The sequence below is a fragment of the Cannabis sativa genome, chromosome 7 (assembly GCF_029168945.1).
Source record: "Cannabis sativa cultivar Pink pepper isolate KNU-18-1 chromosome 7, ASM2916894v1, whole genome shotgun sequence".
In the NCBI taxonomy this organism is placed as follows: domain Eukaryota; kingdom Viridiplantae; phylum Streptophyta; class Magnoliopsida; order Rosales; family Cannabaceae; genus Cannabis; species Cannabis sativa.
Window position 1 is genome coordinate 42,714,782 of NC_083607.1, and position 26,225 is coordinate 42,741,006.

The 26,225-nt window shown below is 30.5% G+C and overlaps 1 protein-coding gene across 1 annotated transcript; it reads left to right on the top strand.

Annotated features, from left to right (window-relative positions):
* Positions 1-22,889: 22,889 nt before the first annotated feature.
* Positions 22,890-25,995, top strand: LOC115697793 (probable arabinosyltransferase ARAD1). The gene is made up of 3 exons (XM_030624918.2): positions 22,890-23,879; positions 24,531-24,896; positions 25,318-25,995. Exons 1-3 carry the CDS (start codon positions 22,947-22,949, stop codon positions 25,498-25,500), a joined length of 1,482 nt encoding a protein of 493 aa, XP_030480778.1. The 5' UTR covers positions 22,890-22,946; the 3' UTR covers positions 25,501-25,995.
* The last annotated feature ends 230 nt before the right edge of the window (positions 25,996-26,225 follow it).

The window sequence follows — 26,225 nt, forward strand, 5'->3', positions numbered from 1 at the left end:
TAAATTCTTATTTTTGAATTTTAATTCTTAAATAGAATTTAATGAGATTTATTTATTAGAATAATAAAGAAAATACATTTTAAACAATGAGCTTTATTATTATTAAGATATTCGATCTCCATTGTGGGTTTTACACCGCGTTTGTTTTAGTGAGTAATCCTCCCTAATGGAGGAACGTTCATTAGCAATGTCGCACCGTTTAATCTCGCATGATAAGTGGTTTGTAAGTGTTTTATATGGTATAGATCACCCTAATGGTGGCGACCATATTTGACTTGCAAATTGCGAAACAATGGTAGAAGCTCATGAGATAGAATAGCCTTGACTCTCGCCTAAACGGGACAACGCTGGATTCTGATCTTGATCGAATAAAAGGTTGCTAGAATGTTTAACATTTTAGATGAGCTGACAACTATATTCAATGGATGGTAGCTTTGACTCTCGCCTAAACGGGACACTGATATCAGTTTGTTGAAAACCTTGGAAATTATTTAGGATTGAATTTTTTAAGTATTTTCTCATATCATTCCTACTTGCTATGTGCTTATAATTTCTGAATTGATTTTGTGTGTTAAACCATTATTAATTTCTATTTGTTGATTTCTATTATTTTGTAGTATCCTGTTTTGTCAAAATGAATCCCATGTTATCACTGTTGACTGAAAATAAGCTGAATGGATCTAACTTTAATAAATGGAATGAGAACATTAATATTGCTCTCATAGGAGAAAGTGCCTTGTTTGTTTTAACTGAGCCGTCACCTGAAGTGCCTGGGGATAATGCATCCAAAGCTGTGAAAGAAAAGTATGAGCGTTGGCAGAAGGCAAATGACAAAGCTCTATACTTTATGCTTTCTAGCATGGTTGACACCCTCAAAACTCGGTTTTCTAAAACTGAGAAGGTTGCTGAAGTTATGACGAAGTTAAATGAGCTATTCGGTAAGGCATCGCTTCAGTCACGCTTTGACACGATTAAGAAGTACATTAACGCACGGATGGAACCGCATCAAAACGTGCGTGACCATGTTCTCCTCATGTCCAGTTATTTCCAAGAAGCCCAGGATCATGGTGCTAAAATGGACAGTGCTACTCAAGTTAGTCTTATCTTGAATAGCCTGACTCCAGCATTTCTACCATATACATCAAATTATGTCATGAATAAGAAGGAAATTGACTTTCATGAATTAGTCAATGATCTTCAAACTTATGAAAATTTGATTGGAGGACCCAAGAAAAAAGGGAGTAAACCTCATCCTGGTAATGGTAATGGGACGATGAAACCTGAAGCAAATGTTGCCTCTGCTTCAAAGCCCAAATCGAAGAAGAAGTGGAAGAACACCAAGAAGCGAGCAAAAGCCATGAAAAAGGCTGCTTCTTCTGGTGATGCTACACTTAAAGGAAAGTGTTTCCACTGCAATGAAAAAGGTCATTGGAAACCCCAGTGTCCTAAACTTCTTGCAAAGAAACAAGGTATTTCCATTTATAAACTTTAAGAGTTTTAGTGAATTATTATCCAATTGGATTTATGATTCTGGACTAACTTTGTTTATTTGTTTTCTTCTTCTTATAGACCAAGCTACTTGAACTCAATTGAGTTGAATCAGAAAGCTGGACCAAGGGTGAAATCGTCCAGATGAAGATGAAGCTCTTCAATTTATTTTTTTTTTTGAATTAATTGTTTTAGTTTAAAAACAATTTGGATTTCAAATTTTAGTCAGGGATATTTATCCCTGTTTTCTCTCATATTGTTGCAATACATTTTTTTTATTAATAAAGTTTTATTTTTTTTTCGAAATTCCCTATTGCAAATTATGAGATTGAGCTTCATTTATGTTATCTTCATCAATTATTACCACATTATATTTGTATGTTTGTATGTGTAAGTGTTTTTATTATTGATGCAAATTCTATAATATTTACAACTCTTCATAGAGTTATATTATATAAACACTAGAAATTATTTCTTTGTTTAACAATAATTGTTAATTCTCAAACAATTATTAAGAATTTGCTTAATAAAAGGATCTTATGATCTGATAGGGGTGGAGAAAAGTTAAGAAAACTATGCAGTTCAACGATCTTTTATATCTAATGAACTCTGGATAGTATTCAACTCCACATAAACTCTATCACACTAAGAGAATCATGATCTATACAACCTTTAGGGGTGGATCATAATCTCTATATACTTAGGGGTGGAGGTTATCCATAGTACCCTATATGTATATTCTTAGGGGTGGAGTCCATTCCACAATTCCCTATGAAACACATATCTTGTTTAAACATAGAAGTAATATAATGAGTCAGCTATTGTCAATATAAATTCTTGATCTTGATTGTATGTTCCATTTCGATTTTACTGTAATAAGTAAAAGTTTGATACCTTTGAAAGTTCTTTCTTAAAGTTTCACACTACCTTAATTGAGTGGGAGAATTTTAAAGTTCTATACCCATCTTCATTAGGTTGATAATTGTGATAGGTACTTAAGAACACTACTGAAAAGCAAATCTAACCATTCACATGGATAGGTATAGCTTATCAGAATTATGAGAATAAGATAAAGAACTCTAGTTCAATCCATTCGAATGACTTGAACCAAGAATTCTTAATCCTCATAAAATTTGATGGTATCTTAATTTTGATTACTTTATCTCTGGCATGTATTTTTCACTTCAAAATACTAGTCTGCTATGTTGATGACTTAGTCTTGACTTAAAGTTTCAGACTAATACAAAAGTCACAACTAGGTAACTCTCTAAACAATCAGAGGTTAAAAGTATTATTTAACCAGACATCTGCTATTGAGTGGGAGCTATCTGAGATGTAATCAAATAGGGAACATTAGAAGATATTCAAGAAGGATTTATGTAAGTGATCTATATGTCAAATATTAAGGACCTGTGTATCAGTTGTCTTTGTATCTTACCATCTAATTTCGATTTATATGAGATGGTGCTTACTTTGGGGGTGGAGGAATTATTGTATAATAATTCAAGCTCTACCAGAGAAGAATTGTAACTTGGTCTATTCGAAAATACCAGAAAGTTATATCACTGAAGAAAAGTCTACACTGTATTATCTCAATTACATATTTTAAAATATGAGAGATATGTCTTCTGTTAATTCAGATGTACATTTAAAACAGTAAAGATTTCAGTATCCCTTGATGAGTAAAGCATATAGTAAAGGATGTTTCATAAGAGTATTTATGAACTAGTTTCCAGAAGTTTGGGTGGATTCAAATATACTACACTTGATCTGAAGATCAAGATATCAGATTGACCTATTTGCACAGTTTGTTTTATATTAGTGCAAGTGGGAGTTTGTTGGGTTTTATGCCCTAAATAAAACTCTTTACAATCTGATTAGTTATCAATATAAGAAATTTGAAGTGATTGATGTTTGCATGAATTTTACATGCTAATGGTTTAATATGTTTAATATGTTTATTACATTCATACACACAAAATCAGTTAAATCCAGATCATATGTTTATTCACAATTACAGTATCGTCAACACAGTGGAATGTGATTGTGATCATATGAATCAAAAGTTTTGGTCCCTGTTTCATCAGTGTTATTGGATTTACACTAATGTGATAATCAGCGATGATGTGTACTTACACTTGGAGTAAGTGTTATGTTCTTTCCAGGACATTAGTAAAGTATACTAGTTTCGAATGTATGGAGTATACATTGGACTGGACCGATATTGCAACTAAGTTAAGATATTACAAACTTACCGTTATACATATCTTTCCAAGTCAATATCAGTAGTTGATCTTAAGATTAAAAGAATCTAAATCCTGATATGCTTGGGCTCAACTCAGGAGTGCTATTCATGTTCTTAGATTTATTAGTTAAGCCTACCTTTGGGTCAGGGTGATACGTATATTTTGGGAACATGATAGTATGATTGAGTGGGAGTGCTGAACATAAATATGGAATCTATAGCTTCTACTGGTGTATAGAAGTCAAGTGATGATTCCCTTCGAGCTTAGCAAATAGAAGTAAATGGATAAGCTCTTGTTTAACTAACTAATCATTAGATCACTAAACACCATTTACAGGTAGCTAAGTGTTTTAAGGGGCAAAATACATTGAGGGGTGAGAACGGTAAAGAAATCCCATCTCGATGTAAATCATCTATATAGAGGATCTTTAAATCACAATAAGATTATAACAATGGTTAAATGAGATAATATATTGGTATCGTGAAACATACAATATGCTCTATATAAGCCTGAGAGTGCAATTCTAAGTTCTAAGAGTGGATTCAACGAAGAATTAATAAGTAGGGAATTTACTTGGTAAATTTGGTTCACTTATTGGAAGCTCAGCATATAGATCCATGGTCCCCATTCTAGTTGAGAACATTCTGCTTGTAAGACTCATTAATTGATTCGTGATTGATCAATTATAATTCTAAAGTTAGACTATGTCTAATTTTATGAATTTTCACTAAGCAGGGGTGAAATTGTAAGGAAAAGAGTTTTCTAGGTTTATTTATTTATTAATGGACTTTATATGTCTAATTAATAATTAAATTAAATGACAATATTATTTAATAATCTATTTTAGTTATTAAATAATTAGTTTTGGCATTTAAAAGGTTAGAATTGGAAAATTGGCATTTTTGAGAAAATAGAGATAAAATTTGATAAAATTGTAAAATTAAGTAAGGCCCAATAACACCATATGGCCGGCCACTTAATGATGATTTTTCAAATTATTATTTTCATTATTTTAATGCCAAATAAATCCTAACCTAGACCTAGTAGTTGCCTATAAATAGAAAGTGATGGCTCAGTCACAATACATGCTTTTCATTAGCTTTCTGACAGAAATTTCTCTCTTCAGAAAAACTGAACCTTCCCTCACTTTCTACCTTGGCCGAAATACCTCTCTCTCTTTTCCCTTCATCTTTTTCGTGACCCTAGTGAAAGAGTAAGTGCCCACACACAGCAAGCAGTAACTCAATCATAGATTGGAAGACTGTGAAGGATCAAACTTGAAGAAGAAGGAGATTCAGGCTCAGATCTTGATTATACTCTGCTACAGAAAGGAATCAAGGGTTAGAGATCTGAGTGGAAGGAGACATTAATTCCGCTGCATCAATGTAAGGTTTTCTTAACTTTATATGTGTTTATTTTATCGTTTTAGAAAGTTCATATTTAGGATGTTAATAAACATACTTGTGAGTAGATCTAAGATCCTGGTAAAATAATTCCCAACAGCTTCGATTAGCGAAAGACAAAGTAATCTTATTTATGTAATCTTCTTGTTTCATATTGTAAAAATACTAGTCTAAGGTGTCATCAATTGATGAACAGCTAGATGTTGCATATACAATATTTATCTTTCGAGATCTTACACTATTATGTATGTCTAATGGTGAAAATCCATTAGGGATTTATCTCATAAGGAAAAAAAACATGTTAGACCAACAATGAAGATTCGAAATTAAACTACAACTTAATAACAGAAAATAACATGGTTCAATATAAATTCATACACAATTCAGAAATTATAAGCATATAGCAAGTAGGAATGACAAGTGAAAATACTAAAACATACAATCCTAAATAATTTCTAAGGTTTTTCAACAAACTGATACAGTGTCCCGTTTAGGCGAGAGTCAAAGCATCATCCATTGAATAGAGTTGCCAGCTCATCTAAAATGATAACCATTCTAGCAACCTTTTATTCGATCAAGATTGGAATTCAGCGTTGTCCCGTTTAGGCGAGAGTCAAGGCAATTCTATCTTATGAGCTTCCACCATTGTTTCATAATTTGCAAGTCAAGTATGGTCGCCACCATTAGGGTGATCTATACCATACAAAACACTTACAAACTACTTATCATGCGAGGTTAAACGGTGCGAAATTGCTAATGAACGTTCCTCCATTAGGGAGGATTACTCACTAAAACAAACGCGGTGTAAAACCCACAATGGAGATCGAATATCTTAATAATAAAGCTCATTATTTAAAAAGAGTTGTATTTTCTTTGATTCTCTTTATTTATTCTATTTATTTTAAATATATATTTATTTAATTAAAATTTCCAATTTAGAATGAAAAATTCTAAATATAAATTTTAATTTAATATTTATAAATTTTACTTAGATGGTTATGAAAATAACATGAATTATTTCCATCTTAGTAATAATTTCCAATAAATATTTAGAAAAATATTCAATTTAAGTTGTTACAAAATTAATTTAAATTAATTTACAACTCAAATTTTATTTTCTATAAAGATATATTGCATTTTGAAAAATTAAAGTATTTAAGAATACAATTTTCGAAAAATGCATGTTAAAATAAAAAAAAATTAATCTTGGAAAAAATATTCTAATTTAATGTTGACCCAAAATTAATTAATAAAATTAATTTACAACAAAAAATATAATTTTCCTATTTAATTAAATATATAAGAAAAATTTCAAATATTTAAGTATGATGATGAAAATCAACTTAAATATTAATTTTCTATTTAATTAAAGACATTAGAAAAATACTTCAAGCAAAAATATCACCTATCTAGATTTTCCTTTGACTAATTAATTCAATTTCTAATAATATATTTTAATTCATTTATTTTAAATTAATCAATTAATGAAAAAAAATCATTGATTTAAGTTGGTCCAAAATTAAAATAAATAATTTACAACTTTAATCTATTTTTCAAATAAAATTCGAAATTCCAGCATTTAAGAAATGCAATTTCGAAATTTGATTAATAAAATAAAGAAAAAATATATTTTGAAAATTATTTAAATTTAGTTGAAAAAATTTCAACTAAAAATAATTTTCTATTTAATTAAGTGTCATGAAAAAGAAATATTTAAGTATCATGATGAAAATCAACTTAGATATTTTATTTTCAAATTAATTAAATGTATTAAATTCAAGAAATAAATAATTAAGTGTAGAGAAGGCTTAATTATTAATCTCTAGTTTAATACTAGGAAAAATATACTTAAAATAAATTGTACCAAAATTAATTATTTAAATAATTAATTTCACAATATATAATATTTTCCTATTTAATATTAGAAATAATAAGTAGTCTAGAAATAACTATCTAGAAAATATCTTATTTGACTAAGTATCTTTTCCACAAAATTTGAAAAAATAATATCTAATTTAAGTTGTATTAGAAAAAATCTAGAACTTAAATATTTTCACATACAAATTTAATTAAATATCAAAAATTAAGTTGTAACCACTTAATTTGAAAATATTCCATTTTAAGTTAATATTCGAAAAGATATTAACTTAAAAAATATCTAAAATATTCCATTTTAAGTTAATATTCGAAAAGATATTAACTTAAAAAATATCTAAAGAATCTTAATAACCAATGCCTAAAATTCCTCAACTTAATTTTGAAATTTTAAATCCAAAAGATATTCAGATTTAAGTTGGTTAGTTGTAGATAACTAACTATCAACTTAAATAGGAATATTTAATGAAAAATTTAAATTAAGCTCCAGAAAGAATCTAGATGGTTATAATTCTATATTTAATTAATTACAAGAAAATACATATAGTTTAGCTTAGAATAAAAAATTCTTTAAACTATAATTTTCTTAAATTAATTTCAAAATAAATGAAATTAATTATGTTGCTAATCAATTTTATTAGGTTAAACTAGTTTAATTAACCTAGTACAGTTATTCAAATCAGGCAAATGGGCCTTCACAATTGGGGTTGTTTATGTGAGGGGGTGCTGGGTTCAGTATGTCGTACCCACTACTATGGCTCCCAACTCTCACACAAGGCCCAAAAGAGAGGAATTTAACCTTAATAAGAACAACTGTTGTTAATTGAATAGGCCCAAAAACTAAATGGGCCTAAATAAATTCTATCAAGAACTATGATAATTTATTTTAGCAACAACAACCTATATGCATCTATAATCAAATATAACAAATAGGCTCACACAGACACACTTTGGATGGGTCCTATCATGTTGCTAGGTCATACACAGATGAAAGAAGTTTGTAAATATACCTGTTACAAATTATTAACTTGACCAAGGGAGCCATCAGATCATTAGATCTGGCAAAAAGTACCCATGGCTATTTGCAATCAAGTAATAATAGGTTTTGAAAACTTACACACAAGCTAAAAACACATACTCCTGCAACAAGGTTAGTTGGATAGTTGGATGTAGGATTTATTTAATTTTAAATTAAATAATTAATTTCGAAAAATAATTAATTAAATAAAAAAATTTCGAAAATTTAAAAAAAAATTGAAATAATAAAAAAAATTTGAAATTTAATTAAATATTTAAATTTAAAATTAAACCTACAATTTTGAAAAATTAGGTTTCAACCAACCTAAATATCATTTCAAAAAATTTGCTAACTACTTTTTAAAATTTAAATGTTATGTTATAAATAAAATAACAAAATTTAAAAGTTAGCAAAATATCTTATATCTTTTTTTAAAATCACATGATTATAGTTATCTTATTTTAAATTTAAATAAGGTCAAATTATTTGAAAAAATTTAAATTTAAAATATATAAAATCTGACCTTAAATTTAAAAAGAAGATAAGATATAATCAAATTTAAAAATAAGATAGATTATTAAGCAAATAAGATAGATACTAACTATTTTAAATTCAAATTACACTAATATCTTGAATTAAATTTAAAAAATACTAAATTAATTCATAATGATAATTAGAATTGAATTAGGAATAGTAATAGTATAAATATAGAACTACACAAAAAATCGGAAGTTAATTCCATGAAAAAGCATGAAAAATCGAAGAAAAACGAAAAAATTGTGAGCTGTACGGACAGTTTTCGCGATCGCAGGAAAATTTCAACACAACTCCGATTTTTTTGAATTTTCAAAAAATCATTACTAATTCAAATTAAATCGAAATTGAGTTCTGTAAAAAAGTAACTTGCTTAATTTTTTCCATACTATCCAATAAAAATAATTCCAGAAACAGATATTCAATTATTTTTAACGAAAATTCACAAACACCAATCAATCATCAAATAACACTCAATACAACATGATACCATCCAAAAACAAACAAACAATCGTTTTAAAGTCCAAATTTCTTGCAAGTAAATCAATTACCATGGCTCTGAGGCCAGTTGTTGGAAATTATTTTACCAGGATCTTAGATCTACTCACAAGTATGTTTATTAACACCCTAAATATGAACCTTCTAAAACGATGAAATAAACACATATAAAGTTTAGGAAACCTTACATTGGGTGCAGCGGAATATAATGACTCCTTCCGTTCAGATATCTAGCCCTTGATTCCTTTCTGTAGCAGAGCATTATCAATATCTGAACCTGGATCTCTTTCTCTGAATCTTTGATGCTAAAACTCCTTCTTGCTGAAAGTCTTTCTTCACGATCTTCCTCACTATGATTGAGGTATCACTTGCTGTGTGTGGGCACTACTCATACACTAAGAATTTCGAAATATTGAAGAAGAAAAGAAGAGAGGGAGTGGTCAGCCAGATAGGGAGAGAAAAGGCTCAGGTTTTTTTGATTCAGAAAGTGTCAGGAAAAACTGTTAATTTCCTGAAGCCTTCACTATCTATTTATAGCATTCCACTAGGGTTAGGTTTGAATTATTTGGCATTAAAATAATGAAAATATCATAGGGAAAACCCTACAAAAGTGGCTGGCCATGCTTAGTGGATCTACACTGTAAAGGGATTAGATTACCGTTACACCCTACAATGTATTTTATCCTTAAAACACTTGACCCCGTATAAATGATATTTCAGCTTATGTGAAATGAGTACTCCACCATTCATGTTCGTTTGGTCAAGCTCGAAGGAGATCATCCTTTGCTTACTATTCGCCAGATAGAAGCTATAGATTCCATGTTTATGCTAGCGCGCCCACTCAATTGCACTATCGTGTTCCCAAAATGTACGTATCACCCTGACCTAAAAGTAGGCTTAACCAACAAATCAAAGAACACGAATAGCCTCTCGAGATTGAGCCTAATCATATCAGGATTAAGATCATTTGATCTAGGATCAACTAGGCGATATTGACTTGAATAGATATTATGGTAAGTTTAATAAATCTAAGTCAAAGTTCAATATCGGTCCCTTCCGATGCATACTCCATGCATCCAACCTGAGCTTTACTTTAACCAATGCTCTTGAAAGAACATAGCACTTCTCCAAATGCAAGTAAACTCTGTTGTAGATTATCATATCAGTAAAACCCTATGTCTGATAAATCTAGGAAACTTTATTCACATAGTCATGTTTACTTTCCAATGTGTTGACGGCACAATAAACAGGATCAAGTATGTGAAAAGGGTTTCAGATGAATTTATACATTATATACATATAATCATGAAGTAAATCATGTGAACCATGCAACATTAAATGTTATTTCTGATCTATATTAATAAGTAAATCTGATTATATTGAAATGAGTTTTATTTAGGGCATAAAACCCAACAAACTCCCACTTGCACTAATATAAAACAAAAAGTGCGTTTCAAATAATCTCAACACCTTGATATACAAATCAAGTGTAGTAGTAGTAAACTCCTTGTAATAGGATCTGAAAGGTTGAATTAACCACAACCTTTTCTCCATCATTACTCTTCCTTTAATCACAAAATCATTGATAATGTGAAATTCCTCTCTATATGTCTACTCTCTTGGGATACTGGATTCTATACTTTTGGCAACTACTTTTGGTTAATCAAGAAATTAACACTAGTAGTTTAGGCAATTTGGAATGGTGCCAAAAATGTATAGAACTTTCCTTAGACTGAATAAGTACCTTTCCTGCAACTTTAACATTCAGTTCCTTCCTGGTAGACCTAGAGACTTCAGATAGGTTTTTACACTTCTCCAAAATCACTATTCCACCGCCAGATTAACCACCATCTTATCAGAAAGATTTTCTAGCACAAAGGCAAATTTCAAAATCTGATGTGGTGTAGTCTAAGAGTTTTAAACACACCCTTATTGACTAACATATAGTTCCTCTTCTTAATCTTAGGATTTACTTGATTGTCTTCCAATGTTCTTCTCCTGGATTAATCTGATACCTACTCATTAATCTAATAATTAGTCAGTTAAACAAGAGCTCATCCATTTACTTCTATTTGCTAAGCTCGAAGGGAATCATCACCTGACTTCTATACACCAGTAGAAGCTATAGATTCCATATTTATGTTCAGCACTCCCACTCAATCATACTATCATGATCCCAAAATATACGTATCACCCTGACCCAAAAGTAGGCTTAACTAATAAATCAAAGAACATGAATAGCACTCCTGAGTTGAGCCTAAGCATATCAGTATTTAGATTCTTTTAATCTTAAGATCAACTACTGATATTGACTTGGAAAGATATACAGTAGAACCTCTATCCAAGAATACACTTGGGACCAAGTAAATTATATTCTAATTGAGAGTTTATAACTAAATAGAGTTACACTAGAAAAAAAAATTAAAAACAAAAAAATATCAATGTAACAATTATAACAATAAATAAGCATTAATACTATATCATAATAGAAATATTTTAGAGTAAATATAATATTCGTACATGTATTATAATTTAAAATAAAATTATTAATTTTATATAAATAAATTTACAAAATACATGTATATATTTTATTAAGATGTAATTATTCTTATATAGAGGTGTACTTTTGTAATACGAGACTTAAAAAAAGTATAACTAATTACAATTTAGAGGTTATTCTTATTTATAACTGGCCCAAATTGGGACTTGCTTTTTTTTATAACAAATTAGAGGTTATTCTTGAATAGAGTATTCTTAAATAGAGGTTCTATTGTATAACGGTAAGTTTGTAATATCTTAACTAAGTTGCAATATCGGTCCAGTCCAATGTATACTCCATACATTCGAAACTAGTATACTTTACTAATGTCCTGGAAAGAACATAACACTTACTCCAAGTGTAAGTAAACATCATCGTTGATTATCACATTAGTGTAAATCCAAAACACTGATGAAACAGGGACTTAGTCTTTTGATCTATATGATCACAATCACATTCCACTGTGTTGACGATACTGTAATTGTAAATAAACATATGATCTGGATTTAACTGATTCTGTGTGTGTGAATGTAATAAACATATTAAAACATTAGCATGTAAAATTCATGCAAATATTAATCACTTCAAATTTCTTATATTGATTACTAATCAGATTGTAAAAAGTTTTATTTAGGGCATAAAACCCAACAAACTCCCACTTGCACTAATATAAAACAAAGTGTGCAAATAGGTCAATTTGATGTCTTGATCTTCAGATCAAGTGTACTATATTTGAATCCACCCAAACTTCTGGAAACTAGTTCATAAATACACTTATGAAACATCCTTTACTATATGCTTTACTCATCAAGGGATACTGAAATCTTTACTGTTTTAAAGTACATCTGAATAAACAGAAGACATATCTCTCATATTTTAAAATATGAAATTGAGATAATACAGCGTACATTTTTCTTCAGCAATATAACTTTCTGGTAATTTCAAATTTACAAAGTTATAATTCTTCTCTGGTAGAGCTTCAATTATTATAGAATAACTCCTCCACCCCCAAAGTAAGCACCATCTCAAGAATTTCGAAATGAGATGGTGAGATACAAGGACAACTGATACACAGTTCCTTAATATCTAACATATAGATCACTTTCATAAATATTTCTTGAATATCTTCTAATGTTCTTTATTTGATTACATCTCAGATAGCTCCCACTCAATAGCAGATATCTGGTTAAATAATACTTTTAACCTCTTTATTGTTTGTAGAGTTATCTAGTTGTGACTTTTGTATTAGTCTGAATCTTTAAGTTAAGACTAAGTCAACAACATAGCAGACTAGTATTTGAAGTGAAAAACACATGCCACAGATTAAGTAATCAAAATTAAGATACCATAAAATTTTATGAGGATTAAGGATTCTTGGTTCAGGTCATTCGAATAGACTAAACTAGAGTTCTTTATCTTATTCTCATAATTCTGATAAGTTATACCTATCCATGTGTATGGTTAGATTTGCTTTTCAGTAGTGTTCTTAAGTACCTATCACAAGTATCAACCTGATGAAGATGGGAATAGAATTTTAAAATTCTCCCACTCAATTAAGGTAGTGTGAAACTTTATCAAAGAACTTTTATAGGTATCAAACTTTTACTACAATAGTAAAAACGAAATGGAACATACAATCAAGATCAAGGATTTATTTTGAAAATAGCTAAGTCATTATATTACTTCCATGTTTAAGGAATATATGTGTTACATAGGGAATTGTGGAATAGACTCCACCCCTAAGTATATACATATAGGGTATTGTGGATAAACTCCACCCCTAAGTATTATGATCCACCCTTAAAGGTTGTAAAGATCATGATTCTCTAAGTGTGATAGAGTTTATGTGGAGTTGAATACTATCCAGAGTTCATTAGATATAAAAGATCGTTGAACTGCATAGTTTTCTTAACTTTTCTCCACCCCTATCAGATCAAAAGATCCTTTTATTAAAAAAATTCTTAATAATTGTATTAGAATTAATAATTATTAATAAACATAGAAATAATTTCTAGTGTTTATTTAATATAACTCTATGAAGAGTTATAAATATTATAGAATTTGCATCAATAATAAAAACACTTACACATACAAACATATAAATATAATGTGGTAATAGTTGATGAAGATAAAATAAATGAAGCTCAATCTCATAAATTGCAATGGTTTGAATTCGAAAATTAAATAAACTTTATTAATAATAAAAAAAAATATTGCAACAATATGAGAAAAACAGGGATAAATATTCCTAACTAAAATTCGAAATCCAAATTGTCTTTAAATTAAAACAATTAATTCAAAAAATAGAAAGAAGAGCTTCATCTTCATCTGGACGATTTCACCCTTGGTCCAGCTTTCCGATCCAACTCACTCATCTGAGTTCAAGTAGCTTGGCCTATAAGAAGAAGAAAACAAATAAACAAAGTTAGTCCAGAATCATAAATCCAATTGGATAATAATTCACTAAAACTCTTAAAGTTTATAAATAGAAATACCTTGTTTCTTTGCAAGAAGTTTAGGACACTAGGGTTTCCAATGACCTTTCTCATTGCAGTAGAAACACTTTCCTTTTAGTGTAGCATCACCAGAAGCAGCAGCCTTTTTGTTTTTCATGGCTTTTGCACGCTTCTTGGTGTTCTTCCACTTCTTCTTCGATTTGGGTTTCGAAGCAGAGGCAACAATTGCTTCAGGTTTTATCGTCCCATTACCATTCCCAGGATTGTGAGGTTTACTCCCTTTCTTCTTGGGTCCTCCCATCAAATTTTCATAAGCTTTAAGGTCATTGACTAATTCATGAAAGTCTATTTCCTTCTTATTCATGACATAATTTGATGTGTATGGTAGAAATGCTGGAGTCAGGCTATTCAAGATAAGGCTTACTTGAGTAGTGCTATCCATTTCAGCACCATGATCCTGGGCTTCTTGGAAATAACTTGCCATAAGGAGAACATGGTCACGCACGTTTTGATGGGGTTCCATCCGTGCATTGATGTACTTCTTAGTCGCGTCAAAGCGAGACTGAAGTGATGCCTTACCGAATAGCTCATTTAACTTCGTCATTACTTCATCAGCCTTTTCGGTTTTAGAAAACCGAGTTTTGAGGGTGTCAACCATGCTGGAAAGTTTAAAGTATAGAGCTTTGTCATTTGCTATCTGCCAACGCTCATACTTTTCTTTCACAGCTTTGGATGCATTATCCCTGTGCACTTCGTGTGACAAATTTCGGTTAAAACAAACAAGGCACTTTCTCCTATGAGAGCAATATTAATGTTCTCATTCCATTTAGGAAAGTTAGATCCATTCAGCTTATTTTCAGTCAACAGTGATAACATGGAATTCATCATGCTTATACAGGATACTACAAAATAATAGAAATCAACAAATAGAAATTAATAATGGTTTAACATAAAATCAATTCAGAAATTATAAGCACATAGCATGTAGGAATGATAAGAGAAAATACTTAAAAAAAAAATTCAATCCTAAATAATTTCCAAGGTTTTTCAACAAACTGATATCAGTGTCCCGTTTAAGCGAGAGTCAAAGTTACCATCCATTGAATAGAGTTGTCAGCTCATCTTAAATGTTAAACATTCTAGCAACCTTTTATTCGATGAAGATTGGAATCCAGCGTTGTCCCGTTTAGGCGAGAGTCAAGGCTATTCTATCTTATGAGCTACTACCATTGTTTCGCAATTTGCAAGTCAAATATGGTCGCCACCATTAGGGTGATCCATACCATATAAAACACTTACAAACTACTTATCTTTCGAGATTAAACGGTGTGAAATTGCTAATGAACGTTCCTCCATTAGGGAGGATTACTCACTAAAACAAACGCGATGTAAAACCAACAATGGAGATCGAATATCTTAATAATAATAAAGTTCATTCTTTAAAATGTATTTTCTTTATTATTCTAATAAATATATTCATTAAATTCGAATTTTAGAATTAGAATTCAAAATAAGAATTTAATATAATATTTATAAAATTATACTTAGATGGTGATTGAAATAAAATTAATTATTTCCATCTTAGTGGTAATTTTAAATATAAATATTAAGGAAATTAATTTAAGTTGTATTAATTTAAATTAATTAGCAACTTAAAAATTTCCATGAGAATATATTTATTGTATTCGAAAAATAAAGTATAAAAACTATACAGATTTTCGAAAAATAATAAATACTTAGAAAAAAATACTTCAAGCAAAAATATCACCTATCTAGATTTTCTTTTGACTAGTTAATTCAATTTCTAATAATATATTTTAAATTTATTTATTTTAAATTAATCAATTAAATGAAAAAATCATTGATTTAAGTTGGTCCAAGAATTAATTAAAATAAATAATTAATTTACAACTCAATCTATTTTTCAAAAAAAATTCAAAAATATTGCATAATTAAAATGCAATTTTTGAAATTGATTAATAAAATAAAAAATATATATATTTTGAAAATTATTTAAATTTAAGTTGAAAAATTAAATTTCAACCTAAAAATAATTTTCTATTTAATTAAGTGTCATGAAAAATAAATATTTAAGTAATGATGAGAATCAACTTAGATATTTAAATTTTTCAATTTAATTAAATGTATTAAATTCAATAAATAAATAATTAAGAGTAGTGAAGGCTTAATTATTAATTTCTAGTTTAATACTAGGAAAAATATACTTAAACAAAATTGTACCAAAATTAATTATTTAAATAATTAATTTCACAATTTATAATATTTTCCTATTTAAATTTTAGAAATAATAAGTAGTCTAAAAATAACTATCTAGAAAATATTTTAGTTGACTAAATATCTTTTCAACAAAAATTTGAAAAATATCTAATTTAAGTTGTTTAGAAAAAAAATCTAGAACTTAAATAATTTAAAATTTAGATTTAATTAAATATCAAAAATTAAGTTATAACCACTTAATTTGAAAAATATTCCATTTTAAATTTAAAACTAAGTTAAAAAAATATCTTAAGAATCTTTAATAACTAATGCCTAGGATTCCTCATCTTAATTTAAAATTTAAATAAAATATTCAAATTTAAGTTAGATATAAAAAATCAGTTAAAATAACTAATTTATAACTTAAATAGGAATATTTAATTAAATAAGTTCCAGGAAGAATCTAGTTAGTTAAAATTCTTTATTTAATTAAATACAAGAAAAAATACAAATAGTTTGTCTAGAAATAATATCTAAAACTAAAAGTATTTTTCTTAAATTAACTTTAAAATATTAAAATGAAAATAAATTTTCATATATTTTAAAAGTTAATTATGTTGCTAATTTAATTTTATTAGCTCAAACAAATATAATTAACCTAGCACAATTATTCAAATCAGGCAAATGGGCCTTCACAATTGGGGTAGTTCATGTGAGGGGGTGCTGGGTTCAATATGTCGTACCCACTTCTATGGCTCCCAACTCTCGCATAAGGCCCAAAAGAGAGGAATTTAACCTTAAAATAAATAACTGTTATTAATTGAATAGGTCCAATAACTAAATGGACCTAAATAAAATCTATCATGATGTGACATTTTATTTACCAACAACCTATATGCATTTATATAATAAAATAAACATATAGGCTCACACAGGCACACACTTGGATGGGTTCTATCATGTTGCTAGGTCATACACAGATGAAAGAAGATTGTAAAATTTACCTGTTACAAATTATTAACTTGACCAAGGGAGCCATGAGTTAAAATTAGATCATTGGATCTGTCAACAAGTTAACCATGGCTATTTGCAATCAAGCAATAATAGGTTTTAAAAAACTTACAAACAAGCTAAAACCACATACTCCTGCAACAAGGTTAGCTGGATAGTTGGAAGTAAGATTTATTTAATTTTAAATAATTAAATTTCAAAAATAAAATAATTAAATAAATAAAAAAAATTAATTTAATTTTCGAAAAAATAAAAAAAAATCGAAAATAAAAAATAAAATAATATAAATTTAATTTCGAAATTATTTAAAATAAATATTTAAAATTAAACCTACAATTTTGAAAAATTAGGTTTCAACTAACCTAAATATCATTTCAAAATTTGCTAACTACTTTTAAAAATTAAATGTTATTTTATAAATAAAAATTAAAAAAGATAAATTAAATATCTTTTCAGATCTTTTTAAATTTAATTTAAATAAATAAAATAATAAAATTTAAAAGTTAGCAAAATATCTTATATCTATTTAAAATTTCATGATTATAGTTATCTTATTTTAAATTTAAATAAGGTCAAATTATTTAAAAAAAAAAATTAATTTAAAAAATTTAATATCTGACCTTAAATTTAAAAAATAAGATAAGATATAATCAAATTTAAAAATAAGATAGATAATTAAGCAAAAAAGATAGATATTTACTAATTTTAAATTCAAATTACACTAATATCATTAATTAAATTAAAAAAAATATTAAATAATTTAATTATGATAATTAGAATTGAAATAGGAATAGTAAATGTCTAAATACAAAACTACACAAAAATTTGGAAGTTAAATCCATGAAAAAGCATGAAAAAACGAAGAAAAACGAAAAATTTGCGAGCTGTACGGACGGTATGCATTGCATACACGTCCCTGCGCGCATGGGGGGGAGCCTGTCGAGAAACCTCGGCGCTGAGGGGGACTTGCAGCATTTCCGCGCGCACGGGGGGGTGTCTTCAAACACCCGCGCGTGTTGCTCGGACAGAATGTTGTCCGAACACACGTGTGACCGAGGTGCACTCGGTTCCGCGCGCGCGTGGGTGATGCAGCAGCCCTATCTTTTTTCGAATCTTCAAAAAATCATAACTAATTCAAATTAAATTGAAATTGAGTTCTGTAAAAAAGTAACTTGCTTAATTTTTTCCATACTATCCAATAAAAATAATCTCAGAAACAAAATTTCAATTATTTTTTATGAAAATTCACAAACATCAATCAATCATCATATAACACTCAATACAACATGAAACCATCTAAATAACAAATAATCGTTTTAAAGTCCAAATTTCTTGCAAGAAAATCAATTACCATGGCTCTGAGGCCAGTTGTTGGATATTATTTTACCAGGATCTTAGATCTACTCACAAGTATGTTGTTTAACACCCTAAATATGAACTTTCTAAAACGATAAAATAAACACATATAAAGTTAAGAAAACCTTACATTGATGCAGCGGAATTAATGTCTCCTTCCACTCAGATCTCTAACCCTTGTATCTTTTCTGTCGCAGAGTATTATCAAGATCTGAGCCCGAATGTCCTTCTCTTTGAGTTTGATCCTTCACAGTCTTCCAATCTATGATTGAGTTACTGCTTGCTGTGTGTGGGCACTCACTCTTTCACTAGGGTCGAAATATAGAAGAAGAAAACAGAAGAGAGGGGTTCGGCCAAGGTATAGAAAAGGGAAGGCTCAGTTTTCTGAAGAGAGAAATTTCTGTCAGAAGATGTTATGAAAGCATGTTATTTGACTGAGCCATCACTTTCTATTTATAGGCAACTACTAGGTTTAGGTTAGGAATTATTTGGCATTAAAATAATGAAAATATCAAATTGAAATTCCACAATAAGTGGTCGGCCAAAGGTGTATAGAATGGGCCCCACTTGATTTTGCAGTTTTAACAAATTTTATTTCTATTTTCTCAAAAACGCTAATTTTCCAATTCTAACTATTTAAATGCTAAAACTAATTATTTAATAACTAAAATAGATTATTAAATAATATTGTCATTTAATTTAATTATTACTAGACATATAAAGTCCATTAATAAATAAATAAACCTAGAATCTCTTTTCTTTACAATTTCACCCCTGCTTAGTGAAAATTCACAATTTAGACATAGTCTAACTTTAGAATTATAATTGATCAATCACGAATCAATTAATGAGTCTTACAAGCAGAATGTTCTCAACTAGAATGGGGACCATGGATCTATATGCTGAGCTTCCAATAAGTGAACCAAATTTACCAAGTAAATTCCTACTTATTAATTCTTCGTTGAATCCACTCTTAGAACTTAGAATTGCACTCTCAGACTTATATAGAGCATATTATATGTTCCACGATATAGATATGCTATCTCATTTAACCATTGTTATAATCTTATTGTGATTTAAAGATCCTCTATATAGATGATTTACATCGAGATGGGATAATTTTACCGTTCTCACCCCTCAATGTATTTTGCCCCTTAAAACACTTAGCTACCTGTAAATGGTGTTTAGTGATCTAATAATTAGTCAGTTAAACAAGAGCTCATCCATTTACTTCTATTTGCTAAGCTCGAAGGGAATCATCACTTGACTTCTATACACCAGTAGAAGCTATAGATTCCATATTTATGTTCAGCACTCCCACTCAATCATGCTATCATGTTCCCAAAATATACGTATCACCCTGACCCAAAAGTAGACTTAAGTAATAAATCAAAGAACATGAATAACACTCCTGAGTTGAGCTTAAGCATATCAGGATTTAGATTCTTTTAATCTTAAGATCAACTACTGATATTGACTTGGAAAGATATATAACGGTAGGTTTGTAATATCTTAACTAAGTTGCAATATCGGTCTAGTCCAATGTCTACTCCATACATTCAAAACTAGTATACTTTACTAATGTCCTGGAAAGAACATAACACTTACTCCAAGTGTAAGTACACATCATCGCTGATTATCACATTAGTGTAAATCCAAAACACTGATGAAACAGGGACTTAGTCTTTTGATCCATATGATCACAATCACATTCCACTGTGTTGACGATACTGTAATTGTGAATAAACATATGATCTGGATTTAACTGATTCTGTGTGTATGAATGTAATAAACATATTAAACCATTAGCATGTAAAATTCATGCAAACATTAATCACTTCAAATTTCTTATATTGATTACTGTTGCCCCTAATTTTTCCCAATATACGTGGACCAACCAAACAAGGACACGTGGATCAAGCAATGTACAATCCAAAATATTTGCTAAGTCTTTGTGCTGTAAGGTGGCTTCCAGGACGTAGCTCCCGGAGAAGGCATATGGAACCCCATATGCTCCCGAAAGCTCGAAGTAACATTAAGGCATCTCCGTGACGGGTCAGGTTTCTCCTGAGCAATCAAGTCGCATTTAATGCCGCATGGGAGGAAGCGTGTTGGGACTGCTACACGCAATAAAGTCTGACGGCACAACCTCCAACTAGCAGCGACAAAGTAATGATCATTTAAGTCTAGCGACGGCTACACTGTGAAGAGTCACATCAGTCAAAAGACAATAAGGACATTCCACATAAAAACCCTACAGCACCTAGGGATTTGACCATGCATTACCCATGGTATATTCATTGGGAATGCCCAACTTTATGGATACTTACAGATATATTTGTAACGATAATTCTGGGGATCACCCCACCAAAAATACTATAAATACCCCCTCAAAGCTCATTAAATGGGATCGAGAATCTTGGGCTGCATAAGAGCAAGTAGAGTAAATACTCACCAAGAACATTCTCTGTATTTATAAGAGTGAAACACTCCCCAAATACATTCTCTGTATTAAATACATCCATAAATAACAAAGACTCGTGGACTAAGGCTCATTAACGCCCCAACCACGTAAAAATCCTTCTCTAATTTTCTTACAGCTCTCTAACTTTATAATATTTTATTAGTTGCCGAAAACCTCGGTCAACGATTACTAATCAGATTGTAAAGAGTTTTATTTAGGGCATAAAACCCAACAAAAGCTACTATGGATATACAACAGTTTATTACTGCAAACTATAAAATATCCAATAATTACAAAGCTTACTGCCCCAATCCTCCCAAAGTTAATTGGAGCCATGAGGTATGGAATAGAATGAATATACCTAGACATAGCTTTTGCTTACGGATAGATATACAGGATAGGCTTAAAACAAGAGACAGGTTACACAGGTTTAAGATTATTGATGAAAATTTATGTTTGCTTTGCAAGAACCAAACCGAAACTTCTGAACATCTTTTTTTCTCTTGTCCCTTCTCTTCTCTTTGTCTTTCCTTTGTGAAATTATGGCTGGGATCAAATGTTGAAACTTCAACACTTATAAGATTGATAAGGTGGTTGGAAGGAAAAAAATCAGTAAGTTTAAAAAAGTTGTGTATACAGCTTCAGTTGCTGCTCTCGTGTACCATCTGTGGAAGAACCGAAATGATGTCTTGTGGAATTCAGGACAACAAACACCAGAACAAGTAGCAAACTCGATCAATGTGGCTGTGAAGAACCGAATATCATGCACTTGGCCAAAGAAAGTGCAGCCGGCGGATGGAGATTGGTTTTTGAGATTATAGAAATAATTTTGTAACTAATATAGGTGTTTGAAAAGTTTACAAAGAAAAATGTATAGATTGATATTGAGGTCTTCATTTGAAAGTCCTAATAGGTTGTAAATTGTTACTTGGAGTAATGAAATTCATGATTTATTGATAAAAAAAAAAAAAGACATTGTTTTTGTCGTGTTAAATTTTTTTAAATTTCTCAAAATTTTGTAAAATATTTTAAATAATTACAATGCACCCAACTATAAAAATTAGACTAAAAAATTTTCTCGAATGCCGAAATAGATTGGGGTGCATCGCTTCCTAAATTTTTTATTCAATTTTTCTTTTATTGGATTTGATATTATATTTACATGAATTAAAATAATTAAAGATGTACAAAAATTATTAAAATGAGTAGCAATTTGAAAATATTAAAAAGGTAATCACATTTAGTTTTAGAGTAGCAAAGAGTATTTTTTTTTTTTTCAGAATGTACCAATTAATCATTTTTCAAAATACAAGGTATTGTGTGTATTTTAACAAAATATAATTATCAAATTGTATTTATCGAATTTTGAAGGGATTTTTACATTACATACTGAAATGTTTAATTTTTTTTTTTACTGTGGGGGGGATTTTTTTTTCAAAAATACTGTGTTTTTTTTTTAAAAATATTGTATATTTTTTATACTGGATACTGTGTTAAATTTTTATTATTGTTTTACGGTTGTTTTTTAGTTGTTACACTGTTGTTTTAATTGTTTTATAGTTATTTTTTAAAAAATAATATTTTTGTAAAAATTACATATGACAGTAAAATTGTAAATTTTTGCCCAAAATTCAGTATTTTTGTAAAAATACCAATTTTGTAAGGCCGTTTTCATGAATGGGCTAGGTGGAGGCGTCTGGACTTTGGAAATGGATTGAGCCGTGAAGAGCAATTGGGCCGTAGGGAGGCTTACGTTTGACACAAAAAGGTGGGGTTCCGTCTACAAATCTGTACCCCACAAGCGCACGTTATCACGGTGCGCTGTCCAATACTGGAAAGCTATGAGTGCTCGACTCAAACCCACAACCAGCCGAGAGCCCAGACTCCCTCCGCTTCGTGTCCATGTCTCTCGGGACCCCAACGAAACCCTAGTCCTTTTCCGAAATATCACAATGGCGAGGAAAGCCTCTCTAGCCAAGAATGCCCTTGCCACAGCCGCTGTTCTATTCGCCATCTACGTCATCTTCAACATATTTCATGGCCCCACCGCCACCTCCAAGCTTGGATCGGCTCTACCCCTCGGCACCGGTGAATCGTATTCGATCTCACTCAATTCCATGAAGAATCTGCAGAACAGTGCCGGGAATCCTGTCAGAATTTACCTCTATGATCTCCCCACGAGGTTTACTTATGGAGTCATTCAGCACCATTCATTAGCACGCGGTGGTAAACCGGTTGATGACCTCACCAAGCTCAATTACCCTGGTCATCAACACATGGCGGAGTGGCACCTCTTTAAGGATTTGCTCCGACCCAATTCAGAGCGAACTGGATCGGCTGTGGTTCGGGTTTCGGATCCGGATGATGCTGAATTGTTCTACGTGCCTTTCTTCTCGTCATTAAGTTTGAATGTGAACCCATCTCGGCCGGCAGCGGAACCGGGTCTTGACCCGGTCAGACCGGCTTACAACGATGAGGAGACGCAGGAGGCGTTGGTTGAATGGTTGGAGGCCCAGGAATACTGGAAGAGGAACGATGGGCGAGACCATGTGATCATAGCTTCGGATCCCAATGCGCTGTATAGAGTGATCGATAGTGTTAAGAAGAGTGTTCTACTTGTTTCCGATTTTGGTCGTTTGAGGCGGGACCAGGGATCGCTTGTCAAGGACGTGATTTTGCCATACTCTCATCGAGTTAATATTTACCAGGGAGATATCGGTGTCGAAAATCGCAATACATTGTTGTTCTTCATGGGCGCTCGATACCGCAAAGAGGTAATTTTCATAATAATTTTCTTTTTCTTTTCTAATATAGAGGAGAAAACAAAGAAAAATAAAATACCAAAAATATGCGTGTTGCCAACATTCAATGCACACCAGCTAACGGTGGAGGCATGGGGAGATTTTAGTTTTCTAGCCATGAAAATTAAGGATGTTGGGTTTTGTGTAATCCGGCCTCAATATCCTATAACTTTTAGATAATAGGGTTTGCAGTATCAAAATTTTAATCATTCAAGAACTTATTTTGCTTTTCGCCATCCTCTGTTCTTCGAGCACTTTTTCTTTCCTTACACAGCAGAATAAAAAACGTCTCTTTCTTTCTCAGTGCTTGCTCACTATCTTAGTATTACATTATGGTTTCATTTATACTGTGAAATAAGTTGCGAAGTTCTCCTGTCGTTTATCTAAATATGTTATGATATCCGCTTTGCTTGATTTACCCTTTGCCATATAGGGCCACACTTTATTTATTTATTCATTTGCAAGTTCTAAACTTTATTTAGAACTTGAACAAACATACTTACTCTCTTAATAAGTAGCTTGATTGAATTTAATATTCTAGATGTTCATTGGTAGTCAAAAGCTTCTATGTCAATAAAGACATTCCTTTCAATGTTTTTTCTTTGTGTTTTTTTTCTTTTATAGGGAGGCAAGGTTCGTGATTTGCTTTTTCAAATACTTGGAAATGAAGATGATGTTACAATTAAACATGGAGTACAATCCAGAGAGAGCCGACGTGCTGCTTCACATGGGATGCACTCATCGAAGTTCTGTCTAAATCCTGCTGGTGATACACCATCAGCCTGTCGTTTATTTGATTCCATAGTCAGCTTGTGTGTGCCTGTTATTATCAGCGATGAGATTGAGTTGCCTTTTGAAGATGTTATAGACTACAGGAAGATTGCTATATTTGTTGAAACCACTGTGGCTTTGAAACCGGGGTTCTTAGTGTCAATGCTGAGAACAATAACCACTGAAAGAATTCTAGAATATCAGAAAGAGTTGAAAGAGGTTAGACTATTTCCCCTCATTTTTATCTCTCTTTTAGCATGTATACATATGCATGCATAGAGGTATATTGAGCTTACATTGCTATGCCTTTTTTGGGTGTAACTTTTTATTTGGGTAGCAAACGTGCTTTGTATGTTATATTGGGGCAACTTGGTGAATTTATTGAGAGAGTAAACAGGTGATGAGATATGTAGTTAGCAATTCTATATTTTACTTTCTCTGGATAGACTATAAACAACAGTAAATTTGGGTTGGCTAACTGCTTAGTTTGAACTTATGATTTTTGTGGTTTTCGGGTTAAGTGGTATGCTCTATTCTCTCTATGTTTAAGCATTTTTCATATGATGAAATATTGAATTAATGCTTGATGAAACCATAGGAATGCAATTGTTGATAAATGAATAAAAATGTGGGAATGCAGGTGAAGCATTATTTTGATTATGGAAGTGGAACAGTGAATGAGATCTGGCGTCAGGTGGCACAAAAAGTACCTTTGATTAAATTGATGATTAACCGTGATAAAAGGTTTGTCAAAAGGAATTTGACTGAACCAGATTGCTCATGTCTCTGCTCAAACCAGACTGGCATTCTAACGAGCTATTGAGGCAACTTTTGTCAGTGAAACAATGGTGCTAGTTGTACCATCATACAGTTTTTCTTTCTTCAAACTACCATTTCATCAGTTCAGGAGCACAAAATTTCCAGTCTCGTGTGGTTGGTTTCAGAAGTTACATTGCAAAATCTTTATCCGGGTTAAAAGTGCTCAAGTTCTGCCAGAGTTTCTCTTTTCTCTTTCTTTTCTTTTTTCATTTTTTTTTCACAAGATTGTATAGCCTTTGCTCTAGGATGTAGATTCTTTTTACTAATTATTCTATTTTTTTTTTTCACAGATGTTAGGTAATAAAATACTTAGATATATCTGATTCTCAAAAGCAGTCACTCTGCTCTATAGCTCTTTCAAATTTGTATCCCTATTACAGGGCTGATGAGATGATATGTATACATTCTATACAACCGACTATGAAAGCATAGTTCTTTAGAAAAGACTATGAAAACATAGTTGTTTTTTTTTTCAAAAGAAGTATAGGTTTTCTTTCTCACACATTCAGTTTGGATAGGTAGAATAGGATAGTTGCTAAGAGTACTCCCAAATCCCAACAGTTATCTTTTTTTTTTTTTTACAGCACATTTTTACATATATCATACATTATTAAAATATTTTTTAAAATTTTTATTACATTTTATTCATTTCAAATATATAATGTTAATATATACACATATTTTGATCTAAAAATAATTATTAAAACTTAAAATCATTAATAAAATATA